At 39.8% G+C, this 14,559-nt stretch overlaps 1 protein-coding gene across 2 annotated transcripts in view; it reads left to right on the top strand.

Moving 5' to 3' along the window:
* fry.S (FRY microtubule binding protein S homeolog) overlaps positions 1-14,559 on the top strand; it is a 275,333-nt gene that overhangs the window by 51,605 nt on the left and 209,169 nt on the right. The window contains exon 1 of one of the 2 annotated variants that reach the window (XM_041584502.1): positions 5,235-5,545. The exons of the other annotated variant lie outside the window; for it this stretch is intronic. Coding sequence (XP_041440436.1) covers positions 5,341-5,545 — 205 coding nt within the window. The 5' untranslated portion in view covers positions 5,235-5,340. Of the gene's footprint in view, positions 1-5,234; positions 5,546-14,559 lie in introns of those variants that run through there. 2 annotated transcript variants of the gene reach the window in all.

The following is a 14,559-nucleotide window of genomic DNA, read 5'->3' as shown; positions in this document are numbered from 1 at the left end:
AATTGGAAATTATTCTCAGTCATTAGAAATACTGTTTCTGACGGTCTAATTTAAAATATCAAGTTTACTGTAGTATTGTATTACAGGTCTGGCACAGTCTTAATAGATATACAGTACTTAGCTAACACAGCTGGTGTACCATGGGCACTGTGATGTTACACATAGATGTGCCATGAACGCTTGATGCATCTGTGTATCGAGCAGAGAGTTATCACTAGAGAAATTAAATACATAGTTAATTTATACACAGTTAAATCGGTTTGAAAAAAGACAAAGTCCATCAAGTTCAACCCCTCCAAGTGAAAACCCAGCATCCATACACACACCCCTCCCTACTTTCACATAAATTCTATATACCCATATCTATACCAACTATAGAGTTTAGTATCACAATAGCCTTTGATATTATGTCTGTCCAAGAAATCATCCAAGCCATTCTTATAGTCATTAACTGAATCAGCATCACAACATCACCCGGCAGTGCATTCCACAACCTCACTGTCCTGACTGTGAAGAACCCCCTACGTTGCTTCAAATGAAAGTTCTTTTCTTCTAGTCTAAAGGGGTGGCCTCTGGTACGGTGATCCACTTTATGGGTAAAAAGGTCCCCTGCTATTTGTCTATAATGTCCTCTAATGTACTTGTAAAGTGTAATCATGTCCCCTCGCAAGTGCCTTTTTTCCAGAGAAAACAACCCCAACCTTGACAGTCTCCCCTCATAATTTAAGTCTTCCCTCCCTCTAACCAATTTAGTTGCACTTAGTCTCTGCACTCTCTCCAGCTCATTTATATCCCTCTTAAGGACTGGAGTCCAAAACTGCACTGCATACTCCAGATGAGGCCTCACCAGGGACCTATAAAGAGGCAGAATTATGTTTTCATCCCTTGAGTTAATGCCCTTTTTTATGCAAGACAGAACTTTATTTGCTTTAGTAGCCACAGAATGACACTGCCCAGAATCAGACAACTTGTTATCTACAAAAACCCCTAGATCCTTCTCATTTAAGGAAACTCCCAGCACACTGCCATTTAGTGTATAACTTGCATTTATATTATTTTTGCCAAAGTGCATAACCTGCATTTATCAACATTGAACCTCATTTTCCAGTTTGCTGCCCAGTTTCCCAACTTAGACAAATCACTCTGCAAAGTGGCAGCATCCTGCATGGAACCTATAGTTCTGCACAATTTAGTATCATCTGCAGAAATAAAAACAGTACTTTCAATGCCCACCTCCAGGTCATTAATAAACAAGTTATGATACATTATACAGAAATGATGGCATTGTGTAGCCTTCAGTTTAAGTCAATTAATACCAAGCAACTGCATGTATTCATGTCACATGGTTGTACTCGCTATCATTATTATGGCCTGGGTTTTGAGAAACTGCCGGTAGTAGGTGGCACGACAGTAGGTAATAACAACTTGGTTTGGTGATCAAACCCGAGATATGATAATCTTCCGGCACAAGTTTAACACTTGGCTGCTGGCACAGATTGCTGCTTCAAGCATCGTGGAATACTCTTCCTATGTAAAGGAAGGATAACAATAAGAAATTAATTCCTTTTACTTCCATTTAGTGCTAAGCTCCATTGTGTCTCTCCTGCTGAATTGTACCCAATTGTACCTATTGATGCTGGGATGCTGGGCCATGTTCCAGGGTTCCCACAGTGGATTGTATGAATAGGTGCATCTAGGGTTGCCATCTCCATGGTATTTTACTGGCCTAGCTTGTAAAACACCTGCCAAGCACCTGCCAGCATTACAAATTTACCTGCAATGTAGTAAATGTTGGTATATATGTAATAACCTTAAAGGGGTTGTTCACCTTCCAAACCCTTGTTTTCAGATAATTACTTTCCATAATTTATTTTTTATTGTCTTTCCAAAATCGAAGTTTAAAGTTGAATATCCCTGTCTCTAGTGTTTCAGTCAGTTATGTATCAACTAAATGTATCAATTAAGAACAGTTTACAGGGTCGGCGACCCCGCCCCCTCCCAGAGCTGCTTTAGAAGGTGAAAAAAGACACTTTACACTTCAATATTAGAAAAGCGGTGACACACAGAAAATAGAAAGTATTTTGAAAAAGTTGTTATTTCTGGTGATCTATCGGACAACAACTAGTTGTTTGAATGTGAACAACCCCTTTAAGTTCAGCCCCTGGTCCATCCACGATTTGCCCAGAAAGCAACACAAATTTACACTTTCTATGTCTTTTCCCAATCCTCCACAAGATGTCTATGTCTCCACCTCCTTTCATAATTGCTCTGCCCCTTTGATGTCACATGCCACCCTTTTTGTGCCACTCCCCTTCTGTCCAGTAAGTTATTTTTAAATACAGTAGGTGGCAACCCTAGGCACTAAGAAATTACTCCACATGGCAAAAGTGACACCAGGCTCAGATTCCTCTTCAGGGCGACCAGAGGCTGGCATTCTCCACTGCCTCCCCTCCTCCGGCCAGGGCTGCCCCCTGGGCAAGGGCCTGGCTGGGATGCAATGGGCGGGGCTGTGATGCTGTAGGGTGCTGGTTGTGATGTCAGAGGCAGCGATATGACATGGCTATCGCTGATTGGTCGATCATAGAGAATCCTGCCTAATTGTATGCTTTCACTTTATAAGATTGTTTTACTGTAACAAACTGACTTGATAATAAAGTAGATGGCTTTGAGAGATATACTGATATTGCTTCTTGATAGAAAAAAAAGATAGTATATATATATATATGAAGAAGCAGTATCAGCACACTCTGTATTGTTATGAAAAAGTGATTATTTATTTCATAGAAAGAAGCATTTTATCCGACGTTTCGGTCCCGCATCACGGATGGTGATCCTTGTCCCCATGCAGGACCGAAACGTCAGATAAAATGCTTCTTTCTATGAAATAAATAATCACTTTTTCATCACAATACAGAGTGTGCTGATCCTGCTTCTTCATTTATACAACATATTGATTGTGCACCTCTGGCCCTTATCTACATTGGAGTGTGGGCACTGTGGGACAATATATATATATATATAAAGATACACATACTGTCCAAATAAAGATTGCAGCAGTTGACAGCACTCCAAGGACGATTTCGATACGGCAATTAAGTCAAATAAGTGGCGGTTTATTCTGATCCAACGTTTCGGCTCCACACAGGAGCCTTCATCAGGGAGCCTTCCTGTGTGGAGCCGAAACGTTGGATCACAATAAACCTCCACTTATTTGACTAAATTGCTGTGTCTAAATCATCCTTGGAGTGCTGTCAACCAATGCAGTCTTTATTTAGTTCCTATGGACTAGCACCGAGGCTTTTGTTTCCTCTCATGGATGTGCGCTCCATTTTGTGTTGGTTATAAATATATATATATATATATATATATGGGTTCTACCCTCGGTTATAAAATATAAGGATATAAGAAGTGACCATGGAGTTCTTCTGTTCTTGGGTTATTAGGATTCCATGGAACTAACAAGATAGTTCTTGCACATTGGGGTCTCATTGAACTTTTAAGTGACTGAGCTCCTTGACTGGACCCTCGAGTCCCTACAAAGGCAACAGTGAACATGCTACTTGTGTAAGGTTAAAGGGAAACCTGGAACTGTATAATCTATGATGACAGCACCATAAAACTTTTATGACAACAATGCAGGTGCACTGAATGTGTTAATCCAGTACTCTTAACCAGGGTAGTAATTTAGGGGGGCCAAGGGCCGTCTGCAGATTTTTTTTTCTTCTGGTCCCCCTTTGTGACCTGTGGTTTTGCATTAGTTACTCATGATTTTGTGTGCTCCATGAGTAACCACCAGCAGCCTTTCCCTTCTTATAGTTGGGCCACTGCTCTTAACTGTAAATGATAGTTGTGTTTATTCCTGGAAGGCATATTGAAGTGTTGGGGAAACTAATGCTCAGAGGTTATCTGCTGTATCCTTGACACTAAAGTGTGGGTTATCTGTATCAGTCACTGTTAGTAAGCTCTGTTTCTTTATTAACAGCTTCGCTACCAGAAAGAATGCACAATTGCCCAAAGCAAATGCCTTTTCCATTGTCTGCATCTGGCACTCCCTCTAAGGTTCTCAGACTGTGAGGCTGGCCCTCTATTGGCCCTGGTCTAAACACAAGTTATGGTGAGATTTTGGCATAAATGCCTATTTGTTCCCACTAGATATTCCCTGAAGCCCAGCCTGAGGGGTTTTCTAGGATGAACACTGGTCTAGACCAGGGGTCCCCAACCTTTTTTACCCATGAGTCACTTTCAAATGTAAAAAAAGTTGACAAGCAACACAAGCATACAAAAAAAATCCTGGGATGCCAAATATGGGCTGCAATTGGCTATTTGGTAGCCCCTATGTGGACTGGCAGTCTACAGGAAGCTCTATTTGGCAGAACACAAGGTTTTTATGCAACTAAACTTGCCTCCAAAGCAAAAATTCAAAACTAAGCACCTGCTTTGAGACCACTGGGAGCAACATCCAAGGGGGTCAAAGAGCAATGGGTTGCTCATGAGCCACTGGTTGGGGGTCACTAATCTAGCCAGTCTTTTAGCTATGGTCGATTGACAGCAGTGCTTTCATACATCTGTAACCTTGTTGGTAGATAAAAGGAGTCTGGACAAAACTTTGGACCTCAGTGTTGGAGAAGTTGGGCAAAAAAGTTAAAAACACAGCTGTGTTTTTGTTCATTAGTTATGTTGGGAATACAGACCTTCCCACTGGGTATTATCAGCATAGACTAGTTGTTGTCAGTTCAAGTCCACTAGGAGATTCAACCTTTGGTCAAAGCTCCCTTTTAGCTAATAACAACTAATAACACACACGGCCCAAAAATCACACAAAACGGAGATTCGTACGATCAGATCTTTGTGTCTATGGCCAGCTTAAGTCTCAACGTCCAACAATCAGCATTCATCCATGAGAAGAGCGACCATGGGAGTCCTGGCACTTTGGGCAGCTGGTATGCATATCATAGGAATAATTATACCTGTATTGGTTATACACCTGACTTTAAAATAAACAGTAAAACAGAGCTGTTGATTCATTGGCATTGACAAAACAATTTAAAAACAAAAGCCCCAAGTTGATCGTGACACACAGAGGCGGGTATATGTGCCAGACTGGGTGACTTCACCTAATGGTTTTCGTCTGCCTCCCATGAGCCCATTACCTGCTCCAAGGAGGAGCTGATCAGTAACCCTACACCTGTCAGAGCCCACGCCTATTTTCTTGCTAAACTTCCCAAACAAGTGCACAGATCAGCATGAAAACAAAGCTGAAGGGACGCGCTGGAGGAAATCATTTCTCTTAATGTTTGCCTCAGATCCTGAATTTGCTCCTTCACAAAGGCAGCGGGAGCCATGTCTCTGGATGAGAGCGGTTTGTGTGCCAAGACCAGAAATAAAATCTGCTCCAATCACAATGAGTTCAAAGCTATGAGACGCTGTAGCCTGCCACCGGAATTACTTTCTGCCCCTGCTATTAATGGCAAGATTAGGGGAGATGTCACACACTTGGAATCTCAGTGTATGAGGAGACCCCGAAAGAGACCTTCAATTATTCCAGGTATTGTGCTACAGGTGCTGCTTGGGAGCATTTTCATTTGACAGATCGTTGCTACATCTTCTTGCTTCTTGTTGCCCTTTTCCATGCAGGACGGCACATGCTGATTTCAAACAAGTTACATTGTCTCCAGGTTTAAGGGAGCGCATTCACTTTAGAGTTTTTCAAAATGTGGAAGTGCTTGTGTTGTGGTACAAGTGTAAAAAGAAAACATTGTTTTTAATTATTGTTGCTCCTTTAATTAGGGCCCCACAGGGGCAACTAAGACTGGCAGGCAAGGGGAGCCACTATGACATCAGCGATGATCTGATATAATAATATGAGTATCCGGGGGCAGCCAAGTTCTGCTGTACTTCATGTACAAAATTGGCCTTAGGGACAAGTGACTAACAAGTACCTAGGAACCCCTATCTGTATCCCTGGCAAATATCTATGGTGACCCCCCACTACTCTACCTGCACATTCACGGCAGAGATGTCAACTGACCCCATGTCAGTAAAATGATAATAACCCAGTCCTGAATTATTTTAAAGGGGAACTATTGTGAAAATTAAAATTTTATATAAACTTCATCATACTGAAATAAGAAACTTTCTATATATAATCAATTAAATATTCTTCATTGTTTCTGAAATAATCAAGTTTATCTTCACTATTCCTCTCTCAGCATCTATTTCTCTTCATTCTGTCTTCAGTCGGCATTTAGGTGTCAGATAAAAAACTTCCTAAATACAATTAATTAAACATTCTGCATCATTTCTGAAATAATCAAGTTTAACCTCACTATTCCTCTCTCAGCATCTGTTTCTCTTCATTCTGTCTTCATGCAGCAGTTGGGTGTCAGATATTCACTGACAGTTACATCCAATATATCTTATAGGGGGGCTTCCTTTCCTCTCAGATGAATTAGAGCTCACTCAAATAACTGATTCCAGTACAAACAAAATCTAACAAAATAACTGACTTTTGCACAAATCCTGCATGTAGAGAGACATGATGTCTGGTGATTTTAATAAAGAGTGAGCTCTAATGCATCTTCTAGGCAAAAGGAGCCCCCCAATAAGATATATCTGATCTACCTCGCAATGATTATCTGACACACAACTGCTGCATGAAGACAGAATGAAGAGAAACAGATGCTGAGAGAGGGACAGTGAAGATAAACTTGTTTATTTCAGAATTTTTCATTTTTCGCGATAGTTCCCCTATTCACAGTAAAGAGTAACATTTAGGGGCCCATTCACCAAGCTCGAGTGAAGGATTTGAAGTAAAAAAATGTCGAATTTCGAAGTGTTTTTTGGGCTACTTTGACCATCGAATGGGCTACTTCAACCTTCGACTAAGACTTCGACTTCGAATCGAAGGATTGGAACTAAAAATCGTTCGACTATTCGACCATTCGAAGTACTGTCTCTTTAAGAAAAAACTTCGACCCCCTAGTTCGCCACCTAAAAGCTACTGAACCCAATGTTAGCCTATGGAAGGTCCCCAAAGGCTTGGCTTAATTTTTTTTGGTCGAAGGATAATCCTTCGATCGTTGGATTAAAATCCTTCGAATCGTTCGATCGAACGATTATTTATTCGATCGTTCGATCAAACTATTTGCGCAAAAATCCTTCGACTTCAATATTCGAAGTCGAAAGATTTTAATTCCCAGTCGAATATCGAGGGTTAATTAACCCTCGATATTCGACCATTGATGAATTTGCCCCTAAATATCGTCTCAGAGTGGATCATTATCACCAGTACAACCATTGGTTAGCTGACATAAGGGATCACTACAAAAACTTAAAACAAAAGATTTGTTATCTCTGCCCATACCCACAAAATTAAACACCTACCCAAAGTAGTTACTCCAAATAAATCGGGATGCATTTTGCATGGCTGCATAGTGACTGGTGGAGCATGCAGCATGAATCCAATATGCTAATTAGCCTTCAGGATTACTTCAGTTTCACTTTGCTCCATTTTTGAGGATTCCCCCCTTGAACACGCTCTGTCCTTTTGGGGTTCAAGTCCATGGTCTGATGGAGAAATATTACCAGGGTATCTGGGTGAATTAAAAATGTGTTCAGAAATGTATGACCAGAACTAATAGATATTTGTGCAGATACAGTTTGCTGGTGGCAGGAGGCCTGTTGGACATATGTCTGTAGGATTTAGGGAGATGCTGTACAGCTACTGTAATGTCAAAAAGAACTGCCAGTTTATCCTTGGCAGGTATCAAAAACTGATCCAGGATATCTGGCCATTGCTTGGCAGCTTTACATGGGATATCATAATGCCATTTTAGTCGAACTTTGAAAATTCCCAAATTCACTTCAGCCCCTGATAAATCTGCCCCATAAAGTAGTTTGTGAGCATTTTTCTGTAAGTCTGAAAGTGTTGGGGTTGTTTGCTATAGTGATGGGCGAATTTCTCCCATTTCGATTTGTCGAAAAATTTGCCAATTTCCCGCGAAATTCACTAAACATTAGCGAAAAGTTAGTGAAACTCGAAAAATGACGCCCGCGGCAATTTTGGACCCGCCTCTGAATAGTTAATTTTCAGATGCGTGGCCAAAATGTTTTGACCCAGAGCAGTGGTTTTGGGGACTAGTGGAAAACTTGACGACTGTGTTCAAGGCCATGAGTTGAGTCTATTGAAATGATCTATGCGGTACCCGGAATAGATTTTGGCCAACAGGAAGGATATGGAATATACTTTGCAGAAATTCAAAACCAAAAGTTCAAATACAATGCGCCCTTACCAGGCATAGTTTAAATTTAAATATTGCTTGTATCAACTTGATGCAGATATGGAGAGATCTAAATCCTCGTTTCCAAAAAGCTTGGGGCACTGTGGTAAAATATTAAGGAAAAATGGAAGGCAATGCTTTGCAATGTGATATGCTTCATTTCTAGGGACCTTCCTTGCTGATTTCTTACATGGGAAATAAAGCATAGGGTAAAATCAGTCTACAGCAGTATTACCTAGCAGGACACTTGCTTTTCAAACTAAATGACCTGGTTGCTTCGAAACAAGGACATCCGAAAGGGGAACTATCGCGATAATGAAAATTAAATATAAGCTTCCTCATCCTGAAATAAAAAACTTCCTAAATACAATTAATTAAACATTCTGCATCATTTCTGAAATAATCAAGTTTAACCTCACTATTCCTCTCTCAGCATCTGTTTCTCTTCATTCTGTCTTCATGCAGCAGTTGGGTGTCAGATATTCATTGACAGTTAGATCCAATATATCTTATAGGGGGGCTTGCTTTCCTAGCAGATGTATTAGAGCTCACTCAAATAACTGATTCCAGTACAAACAAAATCTGATAAAATAACTGCCTTTTGCACAAATCCTGCATGTAGCGAGACATGATGTCTGGTGATTTTAATAGAGTGAGCTCTAATACATCTTCTAGGAAAAAGGAGCCCCCCTATAAGACATATTGGATCATTCATCTGACACCCAACTCCTGAATGAAGAAACAGATGCTGAGAGAGGGATAGTGAATATAAACTCGATTATTTCAGAATTGTTTCAAAATTTTAATTGATTGTATTTAGAAAGTTTCTTATTTCAGTACGCTGAAGCTAATTTTAAATTTAAATTGTTCCCGATAGTTTCCCTTTAGAAATCTAACTATTGACAAAACTTGAAATTTATTGACAGGTTCTATAGTATTTACACTTCCAAATTCACTTTTTTATTGTAAAATAACCTACAGTGACTGTCTTAGGCCAGGTAGATACATCTTAATTATTAGTGATGGGCGAATTTATTCGCAAGGAGCGAATCTGCAGTGAATTTGCGTGATTCGCCGCCAGCGAATAAATTGTCGCCGGCGTCAAAAACGAGACACCGGCGCAAATTCGCCCATCACTATTAATTATCTATTTCTGGGCTAATCCCCTTGTGCTCAGGGAGAATATCCTGCTCAGGTAAGCAGGGCCGGACTGGGGGGCCCGGGGCCCACCGGGACTGCTGTCCAGGGCCCCCCACCCCCCTACTGTAGCGCACCGAGTGCGCGCACATAAAGGCACTGCTTGGCGCCTGCGTGAAGATGCCTGGTGCCAAGCGCATGCGCAGAAGCTGGTGCGCAGATGGCGCCGCGCGGCACATTAAAAAAAATCTTTTTTCAGGAGATCTGGAGAGGAGTCTGGCCCATTAAGGGTCGGGGGTGGGGCCCACCAGGTATTTTCCCGCTGTTCCGCCGGGCCAGTCCTACACTGCAGGTAAGGAGTCACTGAGGACATGCTGCCCGGAACACGGATCTCTGAAACATAAGCTCATTTTGCCAGTCAGACTTGTTGATTGCAACAGATTCTGTTGTCTTCATTGCATAGCCACCTGTGTTTGTGAGCAAATATTTATAATACCTACACTTTTGCACAGTTACGGGGTTATTTATCAAAGTCCGATTTTTTTCTGGTCGGACTTTTGAGGGGAAAACTGCCATTTTTTTGTAGAAAATAAAACTCAAATTTTTGTGATTTATTTAACCCAGATGGTGTTTAAAGTCAGAATAAAAAAGTACACCAACTCAGACCTGCCGAGTTCATGTAGAACTCCCCGTTGATATCCTGATCTGTGCTGGGTTTCATCCAATAATCTGAAGATTTTGTGGTTTGCGGACCACAAATCCAAAAAATTGCAGGTTTCGGCAACAAATCCGAAAAATTCCTACTATTTGGATTTTTTCACGATTTTAGTGTTTTTTTTCCAGCACAAGAAATTTTGGAAAAATGTATAGATAAATAGGGGGAAAAGTCTGTGCGGATTTGGTTGGAGTAGTTTTCAGATTTGCTAAATAAGTGTTCCTGAGGATCATCTTTGAAAATCTGCTTGCAAGAAACATGCATGCTTATAGCTAATTCATCTGTAAGGGCTTCATTCATTGCATTTAATTTAAAAGGATACTGTCATGGGAAAAAAAAAAAATTCAAAATGAATCAAATTGACACAATGTCTTGCCCCATGTCAGATTTCAAAATTGAATATAAAAAAATCTGTTTTCTCTTTTGAGAAATGGATTTCAGTGCAGAATTCTGCTGGAGCAGCACTATTAACTGATGCGTTTTGAAAAAAACATGCTTTCTGATGACAGGATCCCTTTAAATACAATCAGTGCACCCACCCCAACAACTTGCATTACTACTCAGGTTAGTACTACCCGGACGTTTTTGGCGCGATCCAACGCACTTCAACATAAAGCATGTGACAAATCGCATGCGACGGAAATAAGGTAAGAGATAGAAATGACGGATGAAGTCGCAGGGTTGATCCAACCAGACACGACTGTTGGATGTAGACGCTGCATCTGCATCCAACAGTCATGGCGCGTCGGAACAATGCTGCAACTTCATCCAACATTTCTATCTCTTTCCTTATTTCTGTCGCATGCATTTTGTCGCAGCGCGTCGGATCTCGCTGAAAACATCCGTGTAGTCCTACCCTCATGTCCTTGAATTTTGTATGATCTTTGAATGATCCCTATTCAAACTGCAGCAGAGACAACTGCCAACTGTAGAACAGCAAAAAAAACTGCCAGTGTGTCTCAATTTAGAAAGTACATCTAGCTTGTTTTCTGCATTTACTGAACAGCTTCTGCTCTCCATCTGTAACTTCCATGATTTCTTCAGCTCTGAGTTTTTACATGGGTTGAAAAGGCAAGATATTTAAATTCTCCCTAATTTGCATCACCATTCTGTAAGTCTACTATATATACTGTACATATTTTTAATATTTTTTAAACCCAATGGTAGTGTTTTGCCTCCAACAAGGATTCATTATATTTTAGTTAGGGGTAAAGCACAAGGTACTATTTTATATTTACAGAGAAAAAGTAAGCAATTTTTTTTAAAAAAAATTTAAATTATTTGATTAGAATGGAGTCTATCGAAGACACCTTTAAGTTAACTTTTAGTATGTTATAGAATGGCTAGTACTAAGCAACTTTGCAAACGGCCTTTATTTTTTTATATTTTGTTATATTTTTTTTATTATTTGCTTTCTTCTGAGGTTTTCCAGCTTTCAAATGGGAGTCACTGACCACATCTTAAAACAAATGCTCTGTAAGGCTACAAATGTATTGATATCGCTACTTTCTATGACTAGTGATGGGCGACTTTGTCCCGTTTCTCTTTGCCGAAAAATTTGCAAATTTCCCGCAAAATTCATGAAACTGAGAAAAATTCAGGGAACTCGAATTTGGACGCCTGTGTAAATTTTGATGCTGGCGTTAAAGTCAATGGGCGACTTTTCAGACGCACATCCAAATTCTTTTGATGCTGTTGAATTTGTGCGGCAGTTTCAGAAATCTATTCGCTGACAGCAAAATGTGGAAATTTGCAGCGAATTCGCATCTGCTGAATTTATTCACCCATCAATTCTTAAAGGGACAGTACATGATAAATTTCAAAATTCTAATTTTGACTTTTCCCTGGTCAAATTACACTAAAATAAACTTGAAATTCTAATTTAAAAATTAGAATTTTCAAATCGACCCTTGATATATCTGCCCCTAAGGATACCATTTTTTTTTTTTGTTAGTAACATGGGAATTGTAAGGTCCATGACACACTATAATTAGTCAGTGGCACATGGAACAAGCAGTGCTGGGTATTCCGCTTCTGTAAGAGGGTGGAGAAGACAACTGATGAGCCATTATCCTTATTTCTAACATTACATGGCCTTCAAAGAAACTTTATTAATATTTAGAAGAAATATATACTTTCTAACACTTGCTGTTTGTTCCTTTGCTCACTGTATAATGTCATGACGATGGGTATAAATCAAGAATAAATGGTAGTTTCCATCATTACAGCTGTGCATACGCCAAGATCTGATATAAAGCTGTCGCCACCAGGTAATCCAGTCACTGCTGAACACAAAACAAACCTCTTTGCAAACAGGTTTCTATTTTCCTGCATGGGAGCACATGGGGTGTAGGCTGTAGTGTTTGTTTGTGAGGCAGTAATATTTTCAACTGACTTTCATTATTCATGTCTGCAAATAACACTGTGCGCATTGCTAACAAGCCAAGAGAGTCAAACCCATTCTTTTTCACCAACTGTAGTTTACAGAGTCAGTAAAGTCAATAAAAATTATATTCTGTGGGCAAATTTACTAAGGTTCGAATTGTAAATTTGAATTGGTTGTTTGGTCAAAACTCACAATTTCGAATTTAAAACCCCCAACTCGAATTTGAATTTGAATGTGATATTTATCACACCTCGACCATGGAAACTGTTCTAATTCTATACTTCCCCACCTAAAACCTGCCGAGTTCATGGAGAAGTCAATGGCAGAGGTCCGTTGAACCATTTTAAAGGAAAACTATACCTCCCAAACAATGTAGGTCTCGATAAAAAGATATTGCATAAAACAGCTCATATGTAAAACCCTGCTTCATGTAAACAAACCATTTTCATAATAATATACTTTTCTAGTAGTATGTGCCATTGGGTAATCATAACTAGAAAATTGCCATTTTAAAAAATAAGGGCCGCCCCCTAGGATCGTACAATTCACGGTGCACACAAACAAACCAAACAAACTATACTTGTTAGGTCACATGAGCCAATTAACAGACAGAGTTCTGTCTTTTGCTTCAACACTTCTTCCTGTTACAGTTAGAGTTGAAGTATTTCTGGTCAGGTGATCGTCTGACGCCGCACGCTTGACACACTGGCATCACAACAACGCACAGAGACGTGCACATCCCCTGGGCGCCTCCATCTTGGCAGTGGCGCCGCAGGGACTAGGACTGGGCGCGCCTCACATTAACCTTCCATTCAAGTTGTGAGTAGAAAAAAAAAATTCCCATAACTTCGAAATTCGACCTTTGATAAATAACCCCCTTAATGTGCAGTTGGTCATTTTTAAATAGCCTTACAAAAGATGCAGTACTTTCCTGTGATACTTACCTGTGGCTCTGTGGTACATGAGACATTCTAGCATATGGGAAGCAACTGTTACCAGAAAAACATATTTTGTCATATTCCTTTTCTGTTCAAAAAAACTTTCTGCATGCTATTGTGCTAATTCCCTTTATAAAATGACAGTTTAGGTGCTTAACAACAAGGCAAACAGACCTTAAATAGCATTAAACTAAAGCCTTAAGGTTGTTTGCAACAGAAATCCTTATTTATTTGCATTTTGTATTAACTGAAACAAGTCTGCTCTGCCATATTGTATCTTCCAAATGTAATACCGTTCATAGACTTTAATACAGAGTTTTAATGGCTAAACAATAAATCACAATCCCAAATATCTACCAGGAGACACTAGAAGATGGACCTCAAGGGAAAGCCCTCCCTTTGCTTATAACAAGATTACCTATGGCTATAGGGCATAACTACAGAAGAAGCAGACCCTGTGGTTGCAGGGGTGGCCCAGGAGATATAGGGGCCCCATGAGACCCTAATACATATATAAATTCAATAAATACTGGTAAAAAAAAGGTCAACCTCTAGACATTTTGGTTATGCCAGTAATAAAAATCATTCAATTGCTCTGTGACAAAGTCTTATGGTGCCCATACGGTGGCAGACATTATATGCTGATTAGTGATGGGTAAATTTCGCTTCAACGAAAAATTCACGAATTTCCTGCAAAATGAACGAAACTGCGAAAAATTTTAAAAAAAACGTGAAATCGGAAAAGTTCATGGAAAAAACGTGAAATCGTCGGCGGCGATACGTGGAAATTCGCCACAAATTCGTGCAAGGCAAATTTATTCGCCCATCACTAATGCTGATGTTACTGATCCGGATCAAATTTTTTGTACATTGAACCCAGAAGATACATGTAGCTGCTGTCTGACAGGGCTCATCCATGCATTGAGGTATGGGTGGAACAGCAGGTTAGCCAAAGAAAGCACATCAAGGGGCAGATTTATCAAAGGTTGAGGTGAATTTTCGAATGAAAAAAAATTAGAATTTCAAGCTATTTTTTGTGTATTTCAACTAGGGAATAGTCCAAATTCAATTAGAATTTTAAAAAAAATACAAAAATTTGAATAT

The sequence above is a fragment of the Xenopus laevis genome, chromosome 2S (genome assembly GCF_017654675.1).
Source record: "Xenopus laevis strain J_2021 chromosome 2S, Xenopus_laevis_v10.1, whole genome shotgun sequence".
Lineage (NCBI taxonomy): Eukaryota > Metazoa > Chordata > Amphibia > Anura > Pipidae > Xenopus > Xenopus laevis.
Note: the sequence above shows the minus strand (reverse complement) of the source record. Positions and strands in the feature narration are given on the sequence as shown.